This window comes from Ictidomys tridecemlineatus, chromosome 1 (assembly GCF_052094955.1).
Source record: "Ictidomys tridecemlineatus isolate mIctTri1 chromosome 1, mIctTri1.hap1, whole genome shotgun sequence".
NCBI lineage: Eukaryota > Metazoa > Chordata > Mammalia > Rodentia > Sciuridae > Ictidomys > Ictidomys tridecemlineatus.
Genome location: NC_135477.1, coordinates 32,932,141 through 32,949,318, shown reverse-complemented (window position 1 = coordinate 32,949,318; position 17,178 = coordinate 32,932,141). Strand labels below are relative to the sequence as shown.

At 40.0% G+C, this 17,178-nt stretch overlaps 1 protein-coding gene across 2 annotated transcripts in view; it reads right to left on the bottom strand.

Moving 5' to 3' along the window:
* Window positions 1-17,178, bottom strand: part of Myof (myoferlin) — a 151,247-nt gene that overhangs the window by 37,597 nt on the left and 96,472 nt on the right. For both annotated transcript variants that reach the window (XM_078037972.1, XM_078037965.1), the window contains 11 exons: window positions 16,052-16,183; window positions 13,158-13,321; window positions 10,873-10,987; window positions 8,964-9,069; window positions 7,710-7,855; window positions 6,065-6,238; window positions 5,074-5,182; window positions 3,353-3,430; window positions 787-968; window positions 536-694; window positions 326-424 (listed from right to left, as the gene is read on the bottom strand). In XM_078037972.1, coding sequence (XP_077894098.1) covers window positions 326-424; window positions 536-694; window positions 787-968; window positions 3,353-3,430; window positions 5,074-5,182; window positions 6,065-6,238; window positions 7,710-7,855; window positions 8,964-9,069; window positions 10,873-10,987; window positions 13,158-13,321; window positions 16,052-16,183 — 1,464 coding nt within the window. The remainder of the gene's footprint in view (window positions 1-325; window positions 425-535; window positions 695-786; window positions 969-3,352; window positions 3,431-5,073; window positions 5,183-6,064; window positions 6,239-7,709; window positions 7,856-8,963; window positions 9,070-10,872; window positions 10,988-13,157; window positions 13,322-16,051; window positions 16,184-17,178) is intronic.

Below are 17,178 nucleotides of genomic sequence, written 5' to 3'. Positions count from 1 at the left end.
ACACCCTGCACACACACAAGGCACCTTCTCGTGGGCCACCTTTGCTTTCCCAATTCTCTAACTGACCTGAAAAGCTCTGCTGAATCTCAATAGATGAAGACTCTAGATTCCCTTGATAATGTTGGAATTGACTTCTAGTTGCTTTAACAAGCCTTCAATTTCCTTGATGAAATATTTCAAGTTTTTGGAAAATTTTTATAGAAAGCTAGAGAATAGCAAAAAAAAAAAAAAAAAGGTGCCACAGGATGTCATCCTTTATAAAAGATTTATGTTCTGTAGCTACATCCATTTGATTTGATCAAATAAAACCCAGAGAGTGGCGTACCTCAATAGCAGTGAGCTGAACCACAGGCCTGATACCCTGGGGGACCATGTACAGGTTTGGTGCCCTTTGAGATGGAAGAATGGGAAGGTTGGAGCCATCCTGTGAAACAAACATGGAATGTCAGTGCCTCCCCTTGGTTCAGAGTGCCTAGAATCATCCATAAGTATTCTAAGCAGCTGAAAGAACACAAGTGGGAAAGCAGCAGTGTACCTTGTCCCTCAGAATCAGCTCTGCAGTCACAAGGACGTCCCCACAGGCCCTCTCTCCATTCATGACTGGGTGCCAGAGAAGTTTAGGGGTGACATCCATTTCTGAGTTTAGTTTCACCAGAGGAGAGCAAATGCTTCGTCCTAAGAATTCATCTTTGCCCTGGAAAGACAAACAAACCTCAAATTCCTAAACAAACACCTCTTCAAATCCCCTTCATCCCCCAAGTCCTTCAGAAATTCCAAATCACCTACCACTTGGTCATTGTCAAAAAGTTCTATGATAACTTTGGGTGGATCCTGCAGAACTGTTTGGGGTTCCCCATAGATTTCAATCTCATCGAATATAATCGTTTGGTCCCATGTGGGATTCAGGGTTGAGTGGATGATCTCGGTGGTTTTGCTTCGATGGAGGAAGGAAACATGAGCATATGGATCTAAAATAGAAATAAAAGTGGAGCCATGGTGAAAGTCTAGCTCCCTAGGATCATTCATCTCAACCTCATGATTTTCCTCTGGATACAACCATCAGGAACTCCCACCGCCCACGTGGGGATTGGGTTTCTGGGGAGCAGGGTGTGGCAGAAGTGGGCGTCATGTTGATGTTAGGCCCTGATGTGTGCTGAAGATTTTCCCTCTCTGGAGTATATCCCCACCAAGGTTAATTGGACACACAATCTTCCACGCTCATGATTAAAAGCATAGGCTCTGCAGTCTGACACACCTGGGTTCAAACCCTTCCACCCCACTATATGATCTCAGGGAAAAGTATTTTACCTTCCTAAATTTTGGTTCCCTCCTCCATACAATAAAAGTAGTAACTGCTTCATAGTGTTCAAAGGATGATATGGAGTAAACAATGTAAACTGCTTAGGAGCGAGCTCATCATAGAGGGCACAACTGATAAAAGCCAGTTACCATCATTGCTTCTACTCTCACTGCTAATCCATTTATTCAGCAAATATTTATTGAGTGCCAGGGCTCAAGAATGTAGTAGTAAAAAAGAAAGACGCAGATGTGCATAGCGTTTACAATGTATGGTAGTAGAAAGCTTTGTTTCCATGTACTAGAAAATGCAGGGAAAGAAATTTATGTGCAAAAAAAGTAATCTGTGTTTTCATCCATGATAAATAATCACAGCAACCCATTTTAGAGTTGCTGGAGGCTCACCTATTGGAGCAATAATGTGTAAGTGCAGGGCACGATGGCATGTGCTGGTAGTCCTAGATACTTGGGAGGCCAAAATGGGAAGATGGTTTGAACCCAGGAGTTCAGGGCCAGCCTGAGCAACATAGCAAGATCCCAACTCAAAGAATAAAACAAATAAATAAAAATAATGTTTTACCTGAAGCTCTTATATATGTCAAATGGTGCTTTGTTTTTAGTATCGCAGGCAGCTATAATTCTATGAATAAAATTATTTGCTTTTGCCCTGATGGTGAATCTTACACATCTCAAACTGCTTAGAGTTTTATGCAACTTTGGTCAAGAATTTTGCAAGAATTCGAACTTTGACTTTTAGTGATGGAGTGCCCCCTGGTGGACAATATTTGAAAATGTCCCCCCCAAACCATTTTGGAGCTGTGTAATACAGTGTAGGGATAACTAATTTATCCCTTAACATATTTTAGTTAATATTCTGCTTGGAATGCAGTCCAGAACTAATGTGAGGGCACTGGAATGTAGGGAAAATGATTTAAACACTGTTTCCATAGCGGATACAGGGAAGCTCTGCTGAGCCTCAAGTCCCAAAGTAGAATGCTTCCTGATAGCCCAGGATGGCCCTGGGAACAATCACAGCTTCAGGGCCAAGAGCACAAATCCAAAGGCAGGAAAGTCCTCAACCATCCCTCCCCTCCCAACAACCTTCCCCTTATAACTAGGCCAAAGGCAACACAATCACCCAGGGTTTCAGTGTGAAGGATGCTTAACCTCATATGTTATTATTATTACCAGGGACTGAACCCAGGGGTACTTAACCACTGGGCTACATCCCCAGCCCTTTTTTATATTTTGTCTAGAGACAGGGTCTCACTGAGTTACTTAAGGTCTTGCTAAATTGCTGAGGCTGGCTTTGAACTCATGATCCTCCTGCCTCAGCCTCCTGAGTCCCTTATTATAGGTGTGCACCATCGTACCCAGCTTATATATTATCATTATTATTATTTTTTGATATGGAGGATTGGATCCAGGGGTACTCCACCATTGAGCTACATCCCCAGGACCTGTATTTTTTTTTTTTTTTATTTTGGAGACAAGATCTCTCTAATTTGCCTAGGCTGTGATCCTCCCAAACTTGTAATCCTCCCACCGAGGGGCACTAGGATTACAGGTCAATGCCATCTGGCCCAGCTAGCCTTATGATTTCATGGTGTTGGACTAAGGAGCAGGTAGCAGAGGAGGTCAAAAGGGACTCCACAGTGCTGAAATCCTGATGCTACATAGGAAGATGGGTAAATGTGTGCTCTTCTTGTCACCTTGAGAGGGAGCTACAAATAACATAAAGGATCTTAATTTACCAATCAACCAAAGGCCCAGGGATAAAAACACACCCAGGTGAATAGAAAGCAGAAATTGCTCTTCTTGGTGCTTTTAATTAATCAGGTGTTATTTGCATTAAAGGGCCATGCATCTCCTGTGTGTCTCCCGCACTCAGGAATTGTTTATCTAATGAGTGAGCAGTTTACCTCCACCACACCAAACTAGTTGCACACAAAATGGTTTTTCGTTGTTGTTAGAAATGACAGAAAACATCCACTTGATGAAAAGGAGTGGCTGTGTAATTATGTGTGGCATGTTTTTTTGGTTTATTTTCCCTTACCTGAAAAACTATCCTTGTCTAAAGCCATGAGGTTTCTCGCTTGATAGATGTAGCAGCGCAGATGGTAGACATAGACTCCTGAAAAGAACAAAATGGAGATTACATACAAGAACTATAACACTGTATTCTGGCTTTTTTTCTTCTGGAATATTATGGAGGTGATACATGTTTTGAAGAAGTGGGTCACTTGGATGTAGCCCCCTAGAGTAAAGAGCACACATAATAGTGATGATGTGTTCCCCTGAAAGTAGTCCTGCTATCGGTAAAATAAAATTTATGGTAGTCTCCCTGATCTGTGGTTTTGTTTTCCACAGTTTCAGTGGCCTACCACTGAAAACCATTGTTTGAAAATATTAAATGAAAAATTCTAGAAGTATACAATTCCCAAGTTTTAAATTGCATGCCATTCTAAGCAGTGTGATGAAATCTTGAATCATCCTGCTTCATCCCAACTGGATTGTGAGTCATCCCTTTGTCCACTGTTTCCATCCTGTATACATTGCCCACTTGTTAGTATCTATCTCAATGATCAGTGACTGTCCTGATATCAATATTGCCTTGCTTATGTTAAGTACCTTTTATTATATTTAATAATGGCTCCAAAGAATAAGAGTAGTGATATCAATTTTATTGTAATACATTGTTTTAATTATCCTATATTATTATTAGTTACTGTTATAAACATTTTATTCTGCTTAATTTATAAATTAAACTTTGTCATAGGCATACATGTATAAGAAAAAAGTTAGTGTAATTTAGGTTTTAGTACTATCTGCAATTTCAGGCATCCACTGGGGTGTCTCAGAACAGTATATTTCATGGAGAAGGGGGGAACTATTCCATTTTTTAAAAAATAGTACAGCATGCCCAACACAGGTGTCAATTAGGAAAACATTATTCCTGTTGTACAAGACCTGAATTGGGGTTACTCCTTGTCAGAATACAGACTTTTAAAGCGAGAGTGGGTCTTTAGCAGTTATAAAAATAGGGCTATCTGTATTAATTGAGCACCAGATCAGAAATACGGTTATCTACCAAAAGTTTCTTTGACATTTCAAAATCCATATACTCCTGCTCTTTATTATTATATTAATGCACATACACAGCCCCCTCACACACAAGAACACATAATTTGAGAGGGAGAGAGGAGCACTGTAATTGAATGTTGAACTCTGGGACCCCGAATGCTTGAGTTCAAATCTTGTCTCTAATACTTATAGGCCTCAAGACCTTGAGTAAGTTATTGAATCATCCTGTACATTGGTTCCCTCATCTGCAAAAATGGAGTCAATGACAGCACCTACCTTCAAGGGTTGTTATGAGAATTAAATGAGCTTCTGTATGTACAGTTCCTGGTGCATGCTAAGGCCTATGTATTTGCTATTATTTTTATAGAGAAGGTCTGCCTCCTTCCGAAATTCTGAAACTAACCTATGTTTAAACTTTGAAACTTTTTTCCTAATCAAATAATAATTTGGAGTATGTACAAAATTGAATGAATAGCTATGGATAGACATGTTAAAATCAGCAATTTGATCACCCTTCACCCCAAATATGATACAGTTTTAAAAACTATATTTAAAAAAACTCCTCTTCATCATGGGATGAATTTGAAAGTCATGTTCTCAGAAAGAGATTTTTATCATATTTAGTGATTAGAAAAATTTCTTTGAGATAAAAGTCTTAGAAGCAGAATTCACAAAGACACATTTAAAACTCACTGTCAAAGTTGCAAGAAACAATGGGAGTGTTTGCTCCAAACACTGTGGTGGCGCTGTGCTTATGCTTTTCCATGCTCTTCTCATCTTGGTCCTCAGTGGTGTCTGCACCCTGAAGTAGGAGGCAGAAAAATCAGTTAACATGGTCTAAAAACAAACCAACCAAGAGTCGAGAATCACAAATAGATTTGTGGCTTTTAAAAGAGATTACATCATTCAATCACCCCATTGTTGAAGATGAATTAAATGCAGGACAGCAAGTGACTTCCCCAATCACTTAGCAGGAGTGCACGAGAGCAGGAGGTCAAAGTCCCCTCTGTCTCAAGTTCAGGTCTACCAAACCCTGCTGCTGAAAGCAAGGGAAAACAGGGGGAAATATGGAAGGAAAATAAAAGGATGAAAGGAGGTAGATAAAACAGCAGAAGAATATAGTGGCGTCACAGTACAGAAATAAAAAACCCAGCTATGTTTGGAGATGGTTTTTTGCCGCCATATTGTTTTAGATCATCCACTGCTATTATTTTATTCATTCTTTCCACCTGCCTACTTTTTTTTCTTTTTAGATCCCTGCATATTATTATTATTGTGCTTCTATCTGAACTGTTTTCAAATTTTGTGAGCTGTCCCTCTGTTCCTTCACATGTGTATATTTAACCTTGATTGGGTGGACAGTTGCAATTTCCAAGGGATGATCCAAGCAACTTGTGACTTGGATGTTAATAGATGTTACTGAACAAACAGTTCTGGAACTGATATATTTGAAAAATGCTAGGTGGAATAGATGTGTCTACAGTAGTATTTCTTGGAACCTTTCGCATGTTAATAGTCTAGTTATTCTAGAAGAATATTGGACACCTAGGATGTGTGACTTTCCCTCAACCTATCTGTAGTCTTATTGCTCTGGGGTTACAGGCGCCTCCACGGAATTGGTGGTGCTGCACCCAACACTAATATATTTTCTATTTTATTTGGGCTTTGGCTACTGATTACTTACAAGGGCACCTTCAAGTTTAAAGATGGCCGCTGCACCATGTGTTTCCGAAGGAGCCATTTTTCTCCTCCAGCGTCTGCGGCGAAAAGTATCTGAACTACGCTGTTTCCAGTGAAATTTCCAGCCAATTAAAGAAGCATATTCCCATCCCTCTCGGTCTTCAAATTCTTCCATGGCCTAAAACAGAGGTAAAACATTTAAGGATAGTAACTATATTGCTTATATTGAAAAATCAGGTTATTTTGTCAATCGGAAAACATGTAGTAATAAAAATCCACTCTGTCAAGCATATGGTAGAAGCCAGGGATACAGCCAAGAACAAAATAGGATCTCTGCTCTTGCAGAGCTGATGGACTGTGACAATACAGAGAGAAAACTAGACAATTAAAGTGCAAAGAAATGTTGGCATGTGGTGGATATACCATAGGAGGGGCACCTTGGTCTGCAGATGTAGCTCCGTGGCAGACATATACCTGGCATGTGCCAGGCCCTGGGTTTGATCCCTAGAACTGCAAAAACAAACTAACTAACAGGAAATGCATGGATGGGCTCCTCACTGGGACCTGGGGATGGGGTAAAGCAAGTGGATTTTTCTCAAATTGTTTTGTATTGTTTCACTTCATCAGGTCATTAGAAAGTGCTACTGTGCTACAGTTTGGAAAATGTTATTATCTCAGTCTTATATACAAAGGGGATAAATGACAGACTCCCTCCTCAAGGTTTCAATAAATGTCTTGCAGAATTCATAATTAAATGATAGGTTAGAATATACTACATCTGTAACAACTACTTAGTATTTTTCAGCTTAAACACTATTTTATACATAAATAATGTCGTTTTTCAATGTTTTATTCTATTTGTTCAACAAATATGAGCACCTGCTACCTGACAGGGATTGTGTTAAAGTCAGAGAAAGCAATGAAGAAAAAGACAGATGGGGCCTTTGCCTTCAGGTAGCTGACATTTCAGTTTCGAAAATCCTGTTTAACACCAACTCTGACACTTACTAGACAAATGATTAGAGGAAATCTATTTCATCTCTGTGAAGATCATCTGTAAAATGGGCGTGAAATCCAGAGCTTACAGATTGTAGATGATGTACATTATGTACCTTGCATGGTAGAAGGCACATAAAACATGTCATTTATTATTGTTCTGATATTACTATTCCATTTGAAGCATTATAATGCCCCAATTACATAGGTATAGATAGTATTCCCATTTTGCAGATGAGAAAGACAGTCAGGATTTGAATCTTTCTGCATCTTGTTCCAAGTTCTGAGCTATTGCCACTACTATGCTATTCTGTGAATAATTTCAGTGTCTATCACTACTGTCATAGCTATTCTCAACATTTAGCTTACCACAGAATCATCTGGAGGACTTGTCAAAATACAGATTGCTGGGTCCACCCCCCCCCCCCGAGATTCTAAAGAAGTAGGTTGGGGGTGAAGAAGTTGTAGCAAATTCCCAGGCAATGATGATGGTATTGTCGGGGATAGGGGCACTTGGAGAACCCTGGAGCACCTCAGACCCTTGATTTGCACATAGTTCTTAGAAGGAGCCTCATCCACTGAAACTTGATTGTGTGGAAGGCAACGCCTACCCCTATCCACATCCCATCTCCTGCCCCTATTGCTCCTCTTACCTTAGCAGTACTTGAAGCGGTTTGTGTTAAATCTTTCTTGCGTTTTCGGATCAGCCTTCGCCGCCTATGAGTGTGATACATTTTCTCTGCTGCAACCCAGCATTTGGGCTTATTATCAGGAGGAATGGTAATGCCATACTCCCAGCCTGGAACAGAGTTGTTTTTTTTTTTCAGTTTCTCAAAAGAGATTCATTTACCAGATCTCCAAGTAAGCTTCCAGAAACATCCACTGTCTCTGCCCCCACGTGCTTTCTGCTATTATGACTGGTGTGCTGCTTTCACATGCTGCAACTTAGCCTAACTGAAGCAGCCTCATTCCCTGGCAACCTCCGTAGTGGCCACGGGATTCTCCTCTATTGCACGCTCTAGTCACTCATGAGAATTGAGTGCACCTAAGAATAAAGCGCAGCTCAAGGAGCAGAGGGGCACAGAATAAGGGTATGGACCGTGTAGTTCCATGCCCTGGGTTCAATCCCAGGACTTCCCATGTGCTGGCTGTTTATTAAGTTTCCTGAAACTTGCTAAACCTGTCTATGGCCCAGTTTCTGCATCATAAAGGTAAAATATACCTTTATATAGGGTTATTTTTAAACAATCAAAGTAATGTGTACAAATACCAGGATCATATTTAGCATGCTGGTATTACTTAATCAATGGTAACTATAAGATCAGATGTGAGCATCAAGACCAATAAAGAACTTCAATTTTTATTTGAAATCTTCTACATCAATGCCAGTCCTTTCTATTCTGTGTGCCTTTTTATAAGAAAAACAAACAAATTTTCTCTCTTGATAATTCAACTTAGAATTACTCTTCATAGAAAAAGATAAACGCTATTATTAATTGAAGCTATGTCAATAATCTACCCTATTTCTGAATATGATGACTTTTAAGGCATTTTACAGTTCTCTTTTCTGATCTGGGGACCGTGAGTGTTATGTTCCCATGAAGATCACGAAATATGATTAGGACAGAGAAAATCCAAACCCAGCTCTCTCCTAATTTCTCATCCTGGATCCCCAGGTATCTCAAAGCCTAACTGGTTGATCCCCTAGCACCTGCTATTTTTCACTCTTAACATCTCCCACCCAACACCTGCTAAGATATTTGCTTATTCCTTAGATTCTGCATCTAAATAGTCACAGATAGCAACACATAATGGGGTTGTCATAGACGAAGAGAAGTAGGACTTTCCTCTCAAGAAACCCTTACTCTGGTTAATCTGCATTCAGCTAAATAGATGCAAAATGTTACCTTTCTCATCCACTGCTCGATTTATGTCATATACCCATGCATCATCTTCCCACTCCCAGCCTGGAGGACAAGTCAACTCAGCGGGTGATGCTGCCTTTTCACCATTCTTCAAATAAATAAAATAAAGAAAGAGAGAGAGAGAGTGGTAATAAGAATCAAAGGTACGTTTTCTTAGACTTTACTATGTATCCATATGTTTACATAGATGCTATCTTAGAGATTCATTTAGCTCAGCAAAATATCCAATCTTTATTAATGCACAATTGCTACATAAAAATTAGTTGTTTGAGGGCTGTAGTTGTAGCTCAGTGGTAGAGCGCTTACCTAGCACATGTGAGGCACTGGGTTCGATCTTCAGTACCACATAAAAATAAATAAAGAATAGCAATTTCACATGGTTCAACTCTGAAATGGCACAACTGATTTTTATGGGGGGTTCTACAGGAAAGAACCCATCAGAGGATGGATCAGACATTGAAGACACTTGTTTTCAAGTACAGGAAAATGCCACGGAGGTTCACGATCATGTAAGACTGAGCAAAGTTTATATAAAATACTGACTTAAGTTTATATAGAAACTAAGAGAGTCATGAAAAAGAAAGTTCATAACTAAAGAAAATAAAGGTGGCCCATAAACATGGGCAAACACTCAGCTTCACTTTAAATTAACAAACTGGAAACTGAAACAGCCTCCGTGCATTCTATTCACATACTGGCAAAGCTGACACAGTGGGATGTGAGTGTTTGGGCAAATGTCTTCTCACACTGCTGCTGGGAACACGTTTATGCAACCTCTTTGAAAAGCAATTTAGCAATGTTTATAAAAATCTTACATGAATTTAAATTTTGACCAAGCAAATCCAAGATCTTTCTTAGAGGTAAACCTTCTTAAGTAAATAAAAATGTATGTGGAAGTAAGAGAGAGGGAGAGAGAGAGACAAGGAGAGAATGGGGGGGGCATCTCATTAAAATAGAGTAGAGGAAGGGAGAGGGATAGAAATGGAGGGAGGGCATGCAGAGTACTGAGGAAAGAAATCTACCAAACTATGCTATGTTCATGTTTGAACTGACCACAATGAATCCCATGTATGTGTATATGTATTTATATATATATAAAATTATAATGCAACAATTAAAGCAATAACAATAATAGAAGGGACATCAGTAGAGTTAAAGCAAGAGGATCTAGGAAGGAAGAAAGAAAGGGAAGGTGCTGGGGAATGATTGATCAAATTATGTTATGTGCATATGCAAATATGATATAATGAATCCCCCCTGTCACCTGTCAATTCACTGTCACATGGTTTATAAAAACCAGACAAAACAAAACAACACTCCACTTCCAAACTCTACAGGCCTATGAGAAGGAGATTTAGCTAAATTAAGTATAGTAGGTGCATATAATAAAATACCCTAGAGGCATTTTTTAAAGCTCATAATATGTATGTATTGATATTGAAAGCTAACCAAGATATATTAATATGTGAAAAATCAAGTTGTAGAACTGTGTATACAACACAATTTCATTCAGGTGAGGAAAAAAGAAGTTATAGAATTGCATATGAACAGAAAACGACTTTCAATGGTTACCTTTGGGGAGATACTAGTCAGGGAGAAGAACTCATCATAGTTTTCTTTAAAAATGTTTGGATGTTGTTACGGCTTTAAAAACTAATTAAACGATAGATGAATATTTAGCCTAAAAATCTGTACAACCTACACATCACCACGTGGCAACATCTAGTGACCTAGGTCCCATTTCTTTTCTGCAGAAGTAGCGATCGTGCAGCAGTGCCAGTTAAATTGTGTATAAAAAGAGGGTGAGGCCCAAGCCTGGGGTGGTGGGTTCCCAGCAGCTCGTGCTTTAGAGATGACACATGAGGACTGCTCTGGAGAGCAGGCAGCTCACCGCATCCGTGTACGTGTCCTCTGCGGGCTTCCACTCGCCCCCGGGGTAACGGCTCTCATTCTGGTAGACTTCATCTGTGAACTCTGTGTGACCAGCATCCGCCTCAGTCAGTAAGCTGCGGGCGGGCAAGCACTCATGTTATCAACCCGCAATCCCAGTTATTGCCAATGGTGGGGAGGCACCTACACCCTGGGAATGGTACCAGTTCCCTCCCCGCTTGACCCTGTGGGCTCTCTGCTCCAAACTCCCATTTGAACTATCAGATTTTGCAATTCCTTGGAGAAAGGGCCTGCTGAAACAACCAGACCTAAATTGCAGAGAGCTCAGATGAGTGTGATTTCTCCTTCTTAGTAATTAGGGTGAGGACAAGGAAAACTGTTGTGGGCAGCTTCTCATAGGGATCCCAGACAGCGCCTTCCATTTCTGTTCCAGAAATACAGGGCTGTTCAGCTTTTTCTCAGCGAAACTTTTGGCTAACAGTTCAAAAGAATGGGGAATCATTTTTTTGTATCCCTCCTATTTTAAAAAATGGAGTGGAGACTGTCAGAAAGCCAAGTATGGAAATGTGGACTCATGGATTGCTTGATCTACGCAACACAAATTGAAGGGAGGAGTTTCAGTGTTCTCCATGATTCCTAAGTTGACAGCCAAACCAAGTCATTTAAGACTCCAAACTCCACTTGGACCCTGGAGTAATCCATAATAACTCTATCTTGCCAGTTTTCCTCTTGGATTTGGAAGCATTTTTAAAAACCCACAGAAGAAACACAGAGGTTTGATTCTAGCTTTCTGCCAGGTAACCAACTCAAATGAGGGTTCTTTTTTCTTTACTATCTCTGCATCTTCTCCTTCTGTATCCTCCTCTAGAATCAAACACTGGAGAGGTATCAAAAAATAAATAATCCCAACTATTTATATAAAGTGGGCTCATCCCTCACTTTTATGGCCCCAGAGAAAGAGAATAAAAACCCTGGCTGCTCCCTCTAGGATCCTATCCAGCCCTTACATGCTTTGACCTTTTATTTTTCCAACCACAATTCCTCCCACTGTTCTTTCTGTGCCATTCAAATCCCACTTTCCTTCTCCTCACTAACCCCCCAAATCCACCTGAAGCAAGCTGATCTGTCTTGGATCAAAATCATTGATGTGCAAGCACTGGCTCTTACCAGGCTGGCTTGCTCACGTCCCTCTCTCCTTAATGGCTACGCAATGGCAAGAAACAAGTGCCAGAGAGGCCAGACTCCAGTTGGGTGCCTTAAAATACAACTTTACAGTTTTGTTTCCTCCAAACTCAAGCTCAGGTTCTAATGCTATTGGCAACATTCCAGAATCAGGCTTTAGTTTCTTCCAGACTCCAGGACCCTACTCTTTCTTTTCTTTTTTAATAACAGTTTTGAGATATCATTCACATACCTTATGATTCACCCTTAAATGTCTGCCTTCTACTGTTTCTTGCAGATGTTCCAGCATAATGGTTGAGTGCTGACTTGGATGACCTGGCTTGTCTTAGCTTCCAACCCTGGCTATACCACTTACAGGTTCTGTGACTTTGGACAAGTTACTTAATCTCTCCATGAACATCTTTCATTTCTGCACATCTTACCAACTGAGGTGCAGCTGAGCTGATTGCCTTTATTATGGACTTCCTTTTCAAGGATATTTATATAGAGACCAGCCTGGAAGGCAAAGATAGTGTCTCTCCCCAGAGCAAAGGGCCAGCAAGTTCACAGTTCATTATAAAAGATTTGGATTCCCTAAGCTCAGGATTCCTCTTCTGCAATGCAATCTACCATTAGGTGCAAATGTCATCAGGCCCTCTTACATCAACCTGTGGGAACTGGGGCATGGAGATCTAGAGCAAAAGTTGATGCTCTGCTATTTCTATTGCTTGGGCAATAAGGTTCTTTGTCTGTGAATGAGGAGTCATGTATCCATAAAACTGTGGCAGGCAAGTTGGTGCAAATAATGTAAAACCCCAGGCTCTTCACAATTCTTGCCTCTACCTATCTGGTAAGGACGTAGTGTTGGTGCTCAACACACTGCTTGGCACAGTCACACATAATAAATCGTGACAATTGTCATTTATCAGGTACTTTTTATATTTGTCTGTCTTATGGGACATTGATGACATCTTTTAATTTTTTATGAATTTCTGTGGACTTACTCCTGCTCAACAGGTATTTTATAAATGTCCTGAAGAATAATGATGGAGACAACCCATTTAGCAATTTCTAAGGAAAGGTTTCACTGCTATCCTCTTTTTTCTCAGAGAATGAAAAACTTACCTTCTTTCAGGATCAATTATCCACTCTCCTTCCCATTCCCATCCTTTTGGAGGCAAGAAGAATTCCCTCTTGAGTTTTATTTTTCCTGTGACATCAGAAAACTTGTGACGTCCCACTAATCCAGAGGTGCCCCATTTTCCAAACATGAGAGCTTGATTTTCATACTGTCAAAAAATAAAGTTAGTGAAACACTATCAGAGAGCAAGAAATAAAGCCAGTCCATACATTTTTCAAGTCCATCTAGGATTAAGCTAGACAACCACAGGAAGTGAAAAGGACCTAACTTGAGTTGTTACTGATCATGCAGCTTTGGATAAACCATTCATTTTTCTAAGCCATAGGAGAGTTTGGGGCTGAAGTTTATAAATTATCCTCATTTATAAACGGAGGATAATACTGCCATCCTCATAAAGTTATTCTGGAATTCAGAAGTGCAGGTAAGTGTGAATAGTATTAGATATTGCTATCTGATACTAGTTATTTTTATTATTTTAATGGCTCCAAGTAGTTCTTCTGAAAACCAACAAAATCCCTAACTTATAAATATGCAGGTTCCATAAAGTCTATTTTTAAGTTTACTGCTTAGAATCTGAGACACCTTCCCCTACAGAAATAATATATAATTGATGGATTATTTCCCAGGCATTCCACAAAGAACACATCTGAAACATGACGGTCTTTTGGCACCCAGACCTCATGGACTCTAAAAGTTCTGAGCCCTAATTCTCTCTAGAGTTTGGCGGGTAGACCAAGATGTTTCTAGGAAGCAGGTTTAGTGACTTTGGCTTGTATCCCTGTTTGGTTCCAAACTGGAATCTCTATTTCTCTACTGACGACCTCACTGAAAAGATGAGTTCATAAGCCATAGGAGAGTTTGGGGCTGAAGGAAGAGGGACGCAATTTGAGTAAGAGCCCATTGGTTGAGTAAGAGCACAGTAATGTTGTCTCAGATATGGGCTCTGAGCCTGGAGGGGAGATGCGCTTCAACAGAAACTAAATGGGCTGTTGTCACAAGGGGCCCTGAAACTTAGAAATGGAGGAACAAGATGTTCCTGCCACTTCTGCTAAGAAGCCAGCATGGTTTCTAGTAAAGTCCAAGCAAGGACCTCAACATGAAAAAAAGGACAATATATCAGTAGAGGTGGGAAACTTAATTGAGGACTATGGACTTTAGCTAGCAGCAGTGGAGGCAGGATAATAGAAAAAATATTCATTACAAGCACATGTGAAACACCTGAAGAACTCCTAGAAGTCTTGGGAGTAAAATGTTGCAGAGAAGCAAACTCTGGTATTAGCACATGAAGGTAAGACATGGTGATATTTCCATTATCATTACTAATGTGCCCACCCTGGTCTTCACAGGCTGTAGAGCCTGGAGAAACTATAGAGTCACACAAAACAAATGGATAGGAAAATCTCTCTACATGAGTTGATGCTTGAGCTTGGCTCTGTGTAGGGAAGTGTCTGGAAATAGAAAAAAGTGGAAAGGAGCCCTGGGCTGGTTGACTGTTTCTCGGGGATTATTAGCAGCCACAGAGCTGGAGGGCTGGTGGATGCCAAGAAATCCTGCAGGCAGCCTCTCCTAGATATGCCCTGAAGTCCTTACTCCACACTGCTCAGGTGGCTGGACATTAACATCCTCCACTCAGGGACTCCAGCACATCTTCTATTTGTCTCCATGAGCACGACTATGTGTTCCACTGTTTCACAGCGTGACCCATAAATGCCCCATACCTTCCACATTGAAATTATCTGTGATGCTCAACCCTATCTCAGCTACAGAATCTGAATCCCCAGGATGGCCCTGTGAGTCTGCATGTTCAATAAAAGACCCAGTTTCTGCAATCACTGCAACAGATTGTGAGATCCTTGGGGACAAGGCCTGGCTTCTTGGTCATCCTCAATACTGACTCAGTGCCTGGCAGAAAACCATTGCTCCTTAAAAGCTTGGATGGACCAATAGGTGGATGGAGGAATGGAGAATGAATCCAATCATCATTTATCAATTCAATAAATATTCATAAGTACCTACTATGTTCCAGGTACTACCAAATGATCGAAAAGTAAAAATTAAAGATGGCTGTTGCAGGAATACCCTTATAAATTAGCTAGAATGAAGATAGTCCTCCCCTCCTTTTATTTGAACATAAAAACCCACAGAAGAAGTAGAAGAGAGTTCATCCAAGAATGTATCAGAAGAGACCCACCAAATACATATAGTAAGTTTAAATCAAGAAGCACTTGAAGTTAAACATGGTGTAATAAGGAAATCAAAATAACTCTACTCTTAGCTTTATATTTTCATGAAATTATTTTTATTGTTTTAATTGTAATCAGACTTAAGTAACTAAGTAAGTTTAAACCTCAGTGAAGGTTTTACAAGTTATCTCTATTGCTTTTGAAATATTCCAGTAGCGTATTCTTTGCCCTTGAAACCTATTGGAAGCTTCCCCTAAGTGGGAAATGGGTTTTCTGTGATTTAAAGACCTCTCACTCCAAGCAAGTGTTTTAAGATTTGAACATCTCATAAGTGTGTGTGTGTGTGTGTGTGTGTGTGTGTACTCAGTGTGTCTTACCATCAGGCACCAATATGACTGGGTATTCCTGAGTTCAAGTTCTAAGAGCTCAAAGGGCATCCACTTTGAGTACTGCTGGCTGAGAGCATCTCTTGGATCTATCACACAAGGGTCTTAATCACCTTCATGTGTTCTAATGTTGAGAGACCTCAAGAGGATCTTCTCCCATCCTCTTAAATTAAGGTCTTTTTCATGGGATTTTAAGTGGTTGTAATGACAGCTGTAGTTATTTTTGATATGTGAATGTTTTCCCTAAGGATGAAAAGCAAAAGTTCTTCCCCACCAAATTGGACAAGATAAGGATGTCATAAAATGTACCATTTCAGCAAAGACGGTGAAAGTTCCTTCTGCAAAGCTATTGAACTTCTTCTCAACAGCACTTAAGCCCAGCCAGATGTTCACTCGCAATTCCACAGGCACCTTGGGTCCATTTGTTTTTTCCTGAGGATACTGTGGGAGGAACGATGTTAGGTCATGTTATGCGTTGGATGCAATGTGACATTAACATAAAGCCAAAAGCATTCCGAACATCATCTAATCATTGCTCTCACTGGCCAAATTGTCTGTTGCTTTAGTTAAAATATTTCCAAATGACCCTTCAGCAAAAACTGAAAAACAACTAAAGCAGTGGATCTCCCCAAGAGTATGATGCACAGATTCCTGTACGTCCCACTAGGAGGCCCACAAGGTTGAAATAATTTTCCTAAGAGAGCAAACAAAAGTCTTTATCTTCTTCATTATATTGACATTTGCACTGATGGTGCAAAGCAATGGTGGATAAAACTCTTGGTACCACAATAGGCATCAAGGCAGTAACACCAGACCATACCCAGTAGTGACAGCAGTAATAGTATGATAACTTGAGTAAGAAAAATGAAATGTCAGTTTTACTAAAGAATTCTCCTGAATTTTTAAAAATATCTTTATTTTATTTTTATGTGGTGCTGAGGATCGAACCCAGTGCCTCACGTATGCCAGGCAAGTGCGCTACCACTTGAGCAACATCTCGAGCCCCCTGAATTTTTTTTTAAAATAGAAAATTCAGTTGGGTACAGTGGCACATGCCTGTAATTCCAGATACTTGGGAGGCTGAGACAAAAGAATCCCAAGTTCAAGGCCAGCTGGGCAACTTAGCAAAATAACAAATGAAAAAACAAAAAACAAACCAAAACAAACCAAAACAACACTGGAGATGTAGCTCAGTGGTAGAGAGCCCCTGGGTTCAATCCCCAGTACCGCAAAACAAAACAAAACAACAAAAACTAAGCTAAAAAGAACTAGTCTTATTAAATCTTGACACTTGAGTACAATATCTTTTTAATATTTGGCATAATAAAATGGATAGCACTTCAGCTGCATATTGATATATGATGTTTGTCTTGAGAAAACTTGTACAATTGTGTGAGTCGTGAATTGAACTACATTTTTTTTTTAAATGACATACC